This window comes from Ovis aries, chromosome 8 (genome assembly GCF_016772045.2).
Source record: "Ovis aries strain OAR_USU_Benz2616 breed Rambouillet chromosome 8, ARS-UI_Ramb_v3.0, whole genome shotgun sequence".
NCBI lineage: Eukaryota > Metazoa > Chordata > Mammalia > Artiodactyla > Bovidae > Ovis > Ovis aries.
This window is the reverse complement of record NC_056061.1, coordinates 2,474,903-2,487,874: the sequence shown is the minus strand read 5'-3', so window position 1 is coordinate 2,487,874 and position 12,972 is coordinate 2,474,903. Positions and strand designations below refer to the sequence as shown.

General features: G+C 38.0%; 1 protein-coding gene across 6 annotated transcripts in view; it reads right to left on the bottom strand.

Annotated features, from left to right (window-relative positions):
* SENP6 (SUMO specific peptidase 6) overlaps nucleotides 1-12,972 on the bottom strand; it is a 131,536-nt gene that overhangs the window by 76,705 nt on the left and 41,859 nt on the right. For 5 of the 6 annotated variants that reach the window (XM_027972290.3, XM_042253153.2, XM_027972291.3 and 2 more), the window contains 2 exons: nucleotides 6,894-7,036; nucleotides 2,870-2,965 (listed from right to left, as the gene is read on the bottom strand). In XM_027972290.3, coding sequence (XP_027828091.1) covers nucleotides 2,870-2,965; nucleotides 6,894-7,036 — 239 coding nt within the window. Of the gene's footprint in view, nucleotides 1-2,869; nucleotides 2,968-6,893; nucleotides 7,037-12,972 lie in introns of those variants that run through there. The other variant, XM_042253155.2, reaches the window with a different exon arrangement.

Here is a 12,972-nt window from a genome sequence, read left to right as displayed (position 1 = left end):
TTCTATACTATCTCCATCACAATTAGTATATAAACAACCTACCTTTTAAATATGAATTAACATTTGGAATAGCAGTAAGAAACCAGACTGCACCCATATCCTCCAAACAGTAATCTGATCTCATACTTTAACACTCCTTTCTTTCAGATTAAAAAGGTGTGATGTACTTATTTCAATATCTTACAAATTATTCAAAATGCAGGTCTGATTTACTTAAAAGACAAGGTACACCACTCACCCCAGGAGGTATCGATTATGTGTGTGAATTACCAAGTAGTGATACTGTCTTTAATTTCAAATGCAGAGGTGAAAAAATAAGAAAAATTAGGTGAAACTGTAAAAGCCAGTGTGCTTTTACACATCTGAGGCCTGACAATTGTGCCAACATTACACTAATTAAAACCAAAAGTTTGCTAGCTATCATCTTGGGTGAAGGTTTTTTTCATGTCTATTGAAGATGTGGTTCCTACCCCATGGAGTGTTCTCTTATAGCTAAAACACTCAAAAGCTTCTTTAATACTTCCTTTGTGAATTTTTCACTGCTATAAATAGTACTACACATACTTTGCATATTGCTACACTGTACTCACCAGGTTAACATTTGCTCACTTGTTACTCCGTCTTCTACCCTAACCAAACTTGAGCTTGGAACTGTCATACTCGTCTTTGACTACTCTAAACCTATGTATGTAGGTACGTGCATGTAGCATCCTGCGTGCTTAATCGTGTTCCACTCTTTGCAACCCTTTGGACTGTAGCTCACCAGGCTCCTCTGTCCATGGGATTTTCCAGGCAAGAATACTGGAGTGGGTTGCCATTTTCTCCTCCAGGGGATCTTCCCAACCCAGGGAATGAACCTGCATCCCCTCTGTCTCCTGTACTGCAGGTGGATTCTTTACCCACTGAGCCACAGGTATATAGCATAAAATCACTCAAAACTTTTGAAGGAAGGAAATTGGGAAAACTCTCAATGACTGGTGTTTGCAAGTCAAAATCTTTTTAATGACAGTCACACTGCAGTAGCACTAAGAAATATTTATTTTATGAGAGACAAACGTAAGGAGAATCTGTCCTGTAGACATGACACTTCACAGCTTTCCTTAATGCCCCTACTTGTCCTTCACTTGTATTTTCACTCAGGATTGTTTTTTAAATACAAATTAAATCAGGTTTTTTTTATTGTTCTAAGAAACATTATTTTACTAATAAATACCACTCCTATTAACAGAAACTAATTTTTTATACAGAAGTGTAATGTAGAAGGTAATGTGTACCTTATACATGGCAAGGTATAAGAGGTGCCATGACATAGAATTTTAAAAAAACACAAGCCAATTTCCAAACTGAAATCAATTTTTAACATTACCAATGAAGAAAGGTGAAATGGGGAGAATAAGGTATAGTGTAAATAATTCTAAACTAATAGATAACTTCTAAACCAGTAATAATTTTGGTTGTAGAATATATCACTTGATTATAAATTAGTATTTCAACTTACACCTCTTTCAGAATAGAAAGTAGATTTTTCACAGTGATGAATTATATCAATGTGATCTGTATATTAGAAACAATGTGTCTATCCTTCTAAACGTCTTCCTTTCCCTCAATTACTTTCCTTTTATTGTTTCTTCTCATGTTGTGCTACGTGTAGGCCGCAGAGCTTGTTGTGTAAGGCAAGTCAATTTTTTGGTATGTACAGTAATTTGTCCATTTTTTTAGCTGAATTTCTAAAACATCTTACATTAAAACTATGAAAAATATTTAGGCAAAGAAAAGATTTTCTTATTGTGCTAAAGTATGAGAAAATTTTAAGGTTTTTAAGTTGAAACTGTATGTTATAGCAAATACAGCAAGGGTAAGAGTCAGGACACATTTTCTCAAGGAAGAGCAGTCTAGATCAGGAGTCTAAAAACTGAAGAAAAACATCTAGTACATATTTTAAAATGAACATCTAGCACATATTAAAAAATCCTTTAAGTTTTACTAGCTATAAAAATTTAATGCAATTATTCAAAATGCAAGAAATAAAGAGATAAATTATTTTGTAATTGTTGGAGCCTAAAAATTTTTTTGTCAGCTGAAATTGACTAAGAATTGAAATTCAACTGAAACTTCATTACCATCCAAAAATGGTTATGAGAAACCTCAAAAGCATTTAAGAACATCAACTATCACACTATCCCTTGCACTATTTCAAGATTCAAGTAGTACTTTCATGATCAATGAGAAGTCATATTAATGAAAACACAGAAATTTCTCATTTAAAACTAACAATGTGATTTACTTTGATACTATGAAATCCCATAAACCTTACAGAGAAAGTCAAGTAAAAACTATAGTTTTACTCATCAGAACTAAACTACCAGCTGAAGACTTCTCTGTTAAATGTACAAATCAGCTTAATTTAACAGGAATATAATCCAACAGAATGGCTTTTACTTAAAATACCTCTATTTACAGACTGCGATTTATTTAAAAGTAGGTGTAAAATAATAAAATTGTAGGGCATGAATTATATCAGAAACATGAGTCTCTCTTTAGAGACAACGAAGCAGTGAAGTTCTAGAAAGTAAGGAAAAAGGTTCTTTTTAAAAAAGGCAGTGACCAACTCTTATTAAAGAGGATGACAAGTATATACTGCTGCTGCTGCTCAGTCGCTTCAGTTGTGTCTGACTCTGTGCGACCCTATAGACGGCAGCCCACCAGGCTCCCCCATCCCTGGGATTCTCCAGGCAAGAACACTGGAGTGGGCTGCCATTGCCTTCTCCAATGCATGAAAGTGAAAAGTCAAAGTGAAAGCGCTCAGTTGTGTCCGACTCTTAGCCACCTCATAGACTATATACTAAACAATGGTAATTAGAATCCTTACCTTTGGGCTGCTGTTTTTACTACCGCTATCTGTGCATTAGCATGAGGAAAACGTCTTACAGTTCCAGAGCATAATGATGTATTTTGTGTATTTTCACTGCAGAGTCAAGAAACAAAGAATAAAGTAAACGGGAAAATTATATATACATAAGAAAAATACATCCTTTAAAATCTGAGGACACACACAAAAAACTTAATCACTTATAAAAACTTTTTTATACATAAACCCACTGCCCATGTTAAGTTTTCCAAAGTTTCCACTTTCTGAATTTGTCTCCAAAATGTTTCCAATCCAGTTCATTAAAGAAGGTAAAGAGTAGAACGTTAGAACAGAAATGAGGAATCCTAAATGTGTATTTCACACTGCAATATTTCCTGCAAATTAATCCAGATATATTTCTTCTTATTCTCTATGTAAGAATATCCATTGAGGGGAAAAAAGCTTTTAAACTATATACTATGAATACACAAAGCTTCCTTATGTGCCAAAATAATAATAAGTGTTAATTATAAAAAAAATTAAAAGTGCTAAATTCTACTTTTGACTCTCCACTGACTTGAAAATTAGTTAGCCTTTATGTTTCTCAATTGACTATAAACTGAGAAAGTAAAAATAAAACCGTGATCTCAATCCTATTTCTGGGATATGCAATAGACCAATCATATCAGTAACAGTGGTTCACTATGACAACTAGGAAAGATGAATGATATCTAGATGAAAAGGGGAATAAGAAATCTTAAGGAAAAAAAAAAAAAAGAAAGAAAATAAAAGGAGTCCCTAATTGAAAGTTTTGCCAAGAGAACTCATTGGTCATAGCAAACATACTCTTCAAACAACACAAGAGAAGACTCTACACATGGACATCACCAGATGGTCAACACTGAAATCAGACTGAGTTTATTCTTTGTAGCCGAAGATGGAGAAACTCTATTTAATAGTCAGCAAAAACAAAATCTGGAGCTGACTGTGGCTCAGATCATGCACTCCTTTATTGCAAAATTCAGACTTAAAGAAAGTATACATAGAAAACCACTAGGTCATTCAGGTATGATCTAAGTCAAATCCTTACGATTACACAGTGGAAGTGACAAACAGATTCAACAGATTAGATCTGATAGAAGACCTTAAGAACTATGGACAGAGGTTAATATCATTGTGGCAACCAACACCATGCCCACAAAAAAGAAATACAAGAAGACAAGATAGTTTTCTGAGGAGGCCTTGCAAATACATGAAAAAGGAGAAGAAAAAGGCAAAAAAATGAAGGAAAAGATATAACCAACTGAATGCAGAGTCTGAGAGATATGAAAGCCTTCTTAAGTGAAGAATGCAAAGAAACAGAGGAAAACAATAGAATGAGAGAGACTAGAGATGTTTTCAAGAAAATTAGAGATACCAAAGGAACAGCTCATGCAAAGATGGGCTCAATAAAGGACATTGAAACGGTAAGGATCTAATAGAAGCAGAAGAGATTAAGACTAAGATGACGTGGCAACAATACACAGAAGAACTGTACAAAAAAGGTCTTAATAACAAAGATAAGCACGATGGTGTGATCACTCACCTAGAGCCAGACATCCAGGAGTGTAAAAGTCAAGTGAGCCTTAGGAAGCATTACTAAGAACAAAGCTAGTGGAGATGATAGAATTCCAGTTGAGCTATTTCAAATCCTAAAAGATGATGCTATGAAAGTGCTGCACTCAACATGCCAGCAAATTTAGAAAACTCAGCAGTGGCCACAGGACGGGAAAAGGTCAGTTTTATTCCAATCCCAAAGAAGGGCAGTACCAAAGAATGTTCAAACTACCATACAACTGCACTCATTTCACACACTAGCAAGGCAAGGCTAAAAATCCTTCAAGCTAGGCTTCAACAGTACGTGAACCAAGAACTTCCAGATGTATCAGCTGGATGTAGAAAAGGCAGAGAACCAGAGATCACAAACTGCCAACAACTGCTGGATCACAGAAAAAGCAAGAGAATTTCAGAAAAACACCTACTTCTGCTTCACTGACTACTCTAAAGCTTTGACTGTGTGGATCACAATAAATTGTGGAAAATTCGTCAAGAGATGGGAATACCAGACCACCTTATCTACCTCCTGAGAAATCTGTATGCAGGTCAAGGAACAACAGATAGAACCAGACATGGAAAAATGGACTCGTTCAAAATTGGCAAAGGAATACATCAAGGCTGTGTATTGTCACCCTGCTTATTTAACGTAAATGCAGAGTCCATCAAGCAAAATGCTCAGCTGGATGAAAGCACAAGTTGGAATCAACACTGCTGAGAGAAATATCAATAACCTCAGACACCATTCTAATGGCAGAAAGCAAAGAGGAATGAAAGAGACTCTTGATGAAGGTGAAAAAGGAGGGTGAAAAGCTGGCTTAAAACTCAACATTCAGAAAATTAAGATTACGGCATCTGCTCCCATCACTTCATGGCAAACAGATGGGGAAAGAAAGGGGAACAGCCCAGACTTTATTTTCTTGGGTTCCAAAATCACTGTGGATGGTGACACTAGCCATGAAATTTAAAGATGCTTGCTCCTTGGAAGAAAAGCTATGGCAAATTTAGACAGCATATTAAAAAGCAGAGATGTCATGTCACTGACAAAGCTTCATATAGTCAAAGCGATGGTTTTTCCAGTAGTCATGTATGGATGTGAGAGTTGGACCATAAAGAAGGCTGAGCACCGAAGAACTGATGCTTTTGAACTGTGGTGTTGGAGAAGACTCTTGAGAGCCCCTTGGACTGCAAGGAGATCCAACCAGTCCATCCTAAAGGAAATCAGTCCTGAATATGCATTGGAAGGACTGATGCTGAAGCTGACACTCAAATACTTTGGCCACCTGATGCAAATAATTGACTCACTGGAAAAGACCCTGATGTTGGGAAAGATTGAAGGCAGGAGGAGAAGGGGATGATAGAGATTGTGATGGTTGGATGGCATCACTGACTCAATGGACATGAGTTTGAGTAAACTCCGGGAGTTGGAGATGGACAGGGAGGCCTGGCATGCTGTAGTCCATGGGGTCACAAAGAGTCGGACACGACAGAGTGACTGAACTGACTGACTGATCTTTATGTATACTTAAGTATCTTTATGACTTAACAGTGAGGAGTTATTTTTTTTAGAAGATCCAAATAGCATGAATCAAAAGGTAAAAGCTGATTTATTAATATGAAGATGAAAGCTTTCAGGTCAATGAAAGACTGTATAAGCAAAATTAATAGGTAACTATTTGGGAAAAAATATTTGCATTCTTCAAAACCAAAATGGAATTTATCTGCTTTATATATGGAATCCTTCCAAATACAAGGGAAAATAAGGAAGTATAAATAAGAGTCCCTCGGACAGCAAGGAGATCAAACCAGTCAACCCTAAAGGAAATCAACTCTGAAAATTCACTCGAAGGACTGATGCTGAAGCTGAAGCTCCAATACTTTGGCCCCTTGATGCGAGGAGCCAACTCACTGGAAAAGACCCAGATGCTGGGAAAGATTGAAGGCAGGAGGAGAAGGGGGCAACAGAGGATGAGATGAACGGAAGGCATCACTGACTCAATGGACATGAGTGTGAGCAAACTCCAGGAGATGGTGAAGGACAGGGAAGCGTGGTAATCTGCAGTCCATGAGGTGGCAAAGTGTTGGACACAACTTAGTGACTGACAACAACAACACGGAGATAATCCTGGAAAGTATTTCCCAATGGAGATATGACTTTTAATTTTATGACCAAGATTTTGCTGTTTGAAAGCAAGTTCATTTTATGAAATCCTTGTGTACCAAAATTTTCCTTTCAACATTTTTATTCCAAACCAAGAAATCACTGCAATCCATCCTATTCCCAAAATTCAAAGCAAAGAATTCACACACTAGGGCCATTCTACCTCTTGGCTCTACTGACAAACTGAAAACAAAAGGTACAGGTTGGGCCAATTGACCAAACGCGGCCAATTAGTTTCTGGTGTCAAACCGTTTATCTTTTCTGTAGGGGTGTACAGTGAAGTGCCTATACCTCAATTTCTTATTGTTGCTCAACATGTTAAGTCCAATTGCGTTGCCTTTCAAAGGTTTGAAACTTTCGGTCTTGTTTCGTCTTGCACATGTCTTCCAGGAATCAACAGAACTAGTAGCAACAATTTCAGATTGACGATTTAACTGTAAAAAGATCCATAGATGTTAGAGTCAATAAACGACAAAATAAGATAATTTATCAACAAATATTTGAAACTCCATTTATTTAAAAAAGTAGTAAAAATATACCAGCTATTGGAAATGGGGGAAAGGGGTGGCAGTGGCACAGACTTAAGAGTATTTCAACTACAGTACTTTTTTTCCCTTAAGCACAACACAAATATGTAGGAACATGGGTATTTATCATATTATTTCCTTTTCATTTCAGCATCACCGAAGATATTTGAGAAAATTATGAGAAAAACAAAAGGTATGAGGGTGGAGCATCTTAAGATAGCTCTTTCTTGAAAGCAAAATATAAACATTTCCCCTGCGTAACAGGCCCCGATGCACCTGTAGGACAGGACAGCAGTTAGCTGTCACGGTACAAGGACTATGGCTTTAGCAGCAAAGTTTCTATATAAACACAGAAACTGAGATAAAGTCTTCATATCTTAATACTTGAAAATATTAATACAAATATACCAATAACCATCACTTTGCAGTTAAGAAAAAAGTCCAAAAACATTTTAAAAATCACTCTTATCTACTTTTACATTGTTTTTTAAACAGCAGTCTAGTATTTTAAATTTTACTTTTTTTACAAGAAAATAGATAACCTTCTCTTCACCAATCATTTCCATAGAAACCTAAAAATTCCCTAACAAAAAAACCACATTTTTTCCCACCAAAAAAGTCTTTTTGTGAGGAGTTCATTGTGCCAGGACTGTTTTTGTTTTCAGGCATATGTATATTACAAAACCCCCAAAAGATCTATTGTAAACACACTGCTTAACACTTTCTCCTCCTTGAGACAGTTTCTTACTTCTTGGTCTTTCACAGCCAGGTACTTTGGACCCCTTCATTTATGATGGCGACAGACAAGGCAAGTGGCTAAATCTTCCCTCTACTCTCTGAAAACTAGAAAAGCTGGACAAAATAGAAATTTTTAAAAAAGGAAACTGTTTGAAGCACCTGGGGGATACCAAGGCAGTGAAGAATTAAGTGACAGCTTTTGAACTGTGGTGTTGGAGAAGACTTGAGAGTCCCTTGGACTGCAAGGAGATCCAACCAGTCCATCCTAAAGGAGATCAGTCCTGGGTATTCATTGGAAGGACTGACGTTGAAACTGAAACTCCAATACTCTGGCCACCTGATGTGAAGAAATGACTCATTTGAAAAGACCCTGATGCTGGGAAAGATTGAGGGCCGGAGGAGAAGGAGATGACAGAGGATGAGATGGTTGGATGGCATCACCGACTCGATGGACATGGGTTTGGGTGAATTCTGGGAGTTGGTGATGGACAGGGAGGCCTGGCGTGCTGCGGTTCACTGGGTTGCAAAGAGCCGGACACAACTGAGTGACTGAACTGAATTGAACTGAACTGACAAGAAACTCAGAGATCTAAGCCCAGACTCACATGTTCCCGAGACACCTGCTGTCTCCAGAAGATACAACTTCTGGAGCTGCAGATGAGAGTCTGAGAAGCTAAGCTGAACACCCAGCAGAGTCAGAGAGCTGGGGAGGCAAAAGTAGAGTTCAACATCCACTAAGTATGGACTGCTTCTTAAAACACCTCAAAATCTGAATGAGGATATATGAGTAAGGGTGAATTTGCAGAAGGCAATGGCACCCCACTCCAGTACTCTTGCCTGGAAAATCCCATGGATGGAGGAGCCTGGTGGGCTGCAGTCCATGGGGTCGCGAAGAGTCGGACACGACTGAGCGACTTCACTTTCACTTTTCACTTTCATGCATTGGAGAAGGAAATGGCAACCCGCTCCAGTGTTCTTGCCTGGAGAATCCCAGGGATGGGGGAGCCTGATGGGCTACCATCTATGGGGTCTCACAGAGTTGGACACGACTGAAGCGACTTAGCAGCAGCAACAGCAAGGGCGAATCACAACTATAAATCCAGCTTCCATTCATCTCAATCTCCAGTTCAAGTTTAGATTTTAGAGTAAATCTAGATGAATTACCTGGATGGTTTGTTAAAACAAACTGCTGTGTCCAACCCTTACAGTTTATTCTGATTGAGTAGGTTTGGGATGAGCCAGAGAATATGCATTTCTAACAAGTCCCCAGGTTTCACAGATACTGCTGAAAAGGGGACTACACAGCTAATGAGCCTCTGAGCCACAAATGCTGAAGCCTGCAGGCCCTAGAGCAGTGGCAACTACTAAGCCTATGTGCTGCAACTACCGTATCCGTGTGCCTAGAGCCTGTGCTCGGCAACTAGAGAAGTCACTGCAGTGACAAGCCTGTGCACCTCAATGAAGAGTGGCCCTCACTCACCGCAACTAGAGAAAGGCCCTGTGCAGCAATGAAGACCCAGCACAGCCAAAAATAAATAAATACAGCAGTGTGCACATGCCGAAAAAAATTCTGAGACATTTCCATTATAGACTAACCATTTAATTTCACCCCTCCATATACAGATAATTACAACAAATAAATGACTGCTTATGGCATTTGGCTTCTGAGGTGGTGGCTCAGTGGTAAATAATCTTCTGCCAATGCAGGAGACTGAGGAGATGTGGGTTCGATCCCTGGGTTCAGGAAGATCCCTTGGAGGGGGAAATGGCAACCCACCCCAGTATTCTTCCTGGGATAACCCCATGGACAGAGGAACCTTCTGAGCTACAGCCCGCAGGGTCTCAAAGAGTCAGACACAACTGAGCGCACACACACACATAGATAGGCATTATGATAATTACGGTATACTCAATATCTCACTTCATTTGCATATTTCTACATTTCAGCAGTTCTTCAGACTGGGATTCAGAAGCTACACCTAAAACATCAGGCAAATTACTTGACACTACTGAACTGAATGACAGGATTAATATGCTCAAATTTCCCACTTCAGTTCTTTCTCCAACAAAATCTCTTCACCATGTATCACGTGAATTTTATGGGAACTCTGTTCCTAGGTTATTAAAGATCACTGAGCTTAGAAAGCAAAGTAACTTGCCTAAACTAGTTAAATGGATCTGAACAAAGTATTGACCTGACAACAAACTCTATGCTTTCCCATACCACACTGCATATAAGGAATTTTTTATAGTGTTACTTGCAGAAATGTGGGCTTCCCTAGTGACTCAGATGATAAAGAATCTACCTGCAATGCAGGAGACCTGGGTTTGATTCCTGGGTTGGGAAGACCCCCTGGAGAAGGGAATGGCTACCCACTCCAGTGTTGCTGCCTGGAGACTCCATGGACAGAGGAGCCTGGCAGGCTACAGTCCATGGGGTCATAAAGAGTCAGACATGACTTAGCAACTTTCATTTTGCAGAAATATAAATACTATAAATTATGGAAATATAATTATAGATATTAATTCTTAACCAGAAGAGACAAACCCAAGCTATGTTATTTCAAGATAACACTGAAAATCATAACATCTCAAAATCAAAGGAATAAAAATTTCTTTATATGTTAATAAATGTAGAAAGCTAATCCTAGAGATAAAAAATTATCTTACTCAATATACAGGCACTTAGCAAATTCAACCATATCTCTTAACTAAGTGCTAAAACATTTTCAAATTTCCTTTTTAAGAAAATATTTAGGCACAGCAATAGACAACTCAAAGTTCATCATTAAAGCAAGATTTGCATAAGACAAATTCTTAAATTTCCCAATTCTGCTACCGACAGGTTACTATCAAAAGCTATATACCGTCAGCAATAAGACAAACAGTACTTTCAGTTCTGCAGATAACTCATGAAAAACATTTAGTGTATTGTTACATTGCCTTAGGAAAGGGCCCTTACTATCTGCTACACTTAGAAAGTAGCTTGCAGGGGATGGGGGCAGGGGGAATGTCACCCCATAGGAGAATCACAGGGTGTAAATTTGTAAAAGATTCTCTTTTCACACAGTTACAAACCTACAGTACACAATTAAAGCCGCCAAAAAATTTAGAGATATCTGTGGAATTAAAATACAATATACAAATTCTTTCAGATGCATGGCACATCTACTTTTCTTTATGTAATAAATAATTTTTATTTTCTTTCATTTTACTCATATTCTTGGTAATCTACATCAAATTATTGGGAGAAAAGGTGTAAACAAGTAAAGTTCGAGCCATTTATGACCATCTCATGGATTAGAGTACTACTATTATTCAGTCTAAAAGTGAAAGTGAAAGCTGCTCAGTCCTGTGTGACTCTGCAACCCATGGACTATACCATACAGTCCATGGAATTCTCCAGGCCAGAATACTGGAGTGGGTAGTCTAGCCTTTCTCCAGGAGATCTTCCCGAGCCAGGAATCGAACCAGGGTCTCCTGCATTGCAGGAAGATTCTTTACCAACTGAGCTATGCAGGAAGCCCCAATTCAGTCTAAAGACCCCCCCAAAACTTTAATTTTCCTTCCCCTCTAACCCTCAGTTTCCAGGTGGCACTAGTGGCAAAGAACCCACTTGCCAGTGCAGAGATGGTAAGAGACATGGGTTTGATTCCTGGGTCTGCAAGATCCCCTGGAGGAGAGCATGGCAACCCACTCAGTATTTTTGCCTGGAGAATCCCATGGACAGAGGAGGCTAGCGGGCTACAGTTCACAGGTCGCAAAGAGTCCACATGAAAAGCCCTAGGTGGATTACAAAGTCTCAGAATTCTCACAACCATCCTATAGTTATATGTAGACCTAAAATCTGATATTCTAACTGCTTTAATATGGGCTTCCCTGATGGCTGAGTGGTAAAGAATCTGTCTGCAATGTGGGAGACCCAGGTTTGATCCCTGGTTCAGGAAGATCCCCTAGAGGAGGAAACAGCAACCCACTCCAGCATTCTTGCCTGGGAAATCCCATGGACAGAAGAGTCTGGCAAGTTACGGTCAATAGGGTTGCAAAGAGTAAGACGCGACTGACCAACTGAACACGCACACACGCACTCTAATTCATAGGCCACAGGCTGTGGGCCAGATTTGGCCTGTGAGTCTTGGTCTACTAATCCTTGTATTTTAACAGTAATCATTAATAACTAATAAGCATCCAGTTACCAGAATATAGGCTCCACCGGAATAAGAAACTTGTCTGTTTTGCTCTCCATCAAATACTAGAATACTGTTAACAATACATATTTTGCTACACGATTATTTCATTGGGACTGCTAAATGTGCAAAAGTTACCAACATGTGTATCTTCCACCCAAGCTTACTGCACATCACAACGACAATTAAAAAAAAAAAAGTATTCAGGAAATTTAGCATCTAAGAATTTCAGAAAATAAGACAGCATAAATGAATCTATTAAATGACTAAAGACATTAAAATGTATGTTAAAGGTTCTGAAATTCTTAAAATTGAAATGGAAACAAATAGTGCAGAAAGAATAAGACACTATGAAAAACATAAAATTTTAAAAGAGAACCAATAGTTCTACAAATTATATTTAATTTGTTTTTTAAAAAAGAAAAACAAATGACTAAACAGCACATTAGGTATGGCTGAAGATAAAAGTGAACTGCAAGACACAACTGAGGAAACTATATAGAATACGGTACAGGAATGACTTTTTTTTTTTTTTGGCCCTTTATCTTTTTTCTTTTACACATAAAATATACATTAAAGGTCATGAAAAAAAAAAAAAAAGATGGTCTAATAATACCTAGTAAAATTAGTTCCAGAAAAAATGAGGAAAGGCAATATCTAGATAATGACCAAAATTTTTTCAGAATTAATAAAAAATATGCATCCTTTATATAAAGAGGCACAATGAAACTGCAGGAACCCAAAGGCAAAGAGATTATTCTGTGAAAGAGAAGGGGAAGAATACTAAAACACTTTGAACCAAAATAAAGGCTTTCTCCTAATTCTACATTCATTTTCAAATACAGTAAAGGGGCTACATTAGTTTAAACTAATGACCCAGAAGGACCTATATATTACCCACACTATTAAAGAAACTTT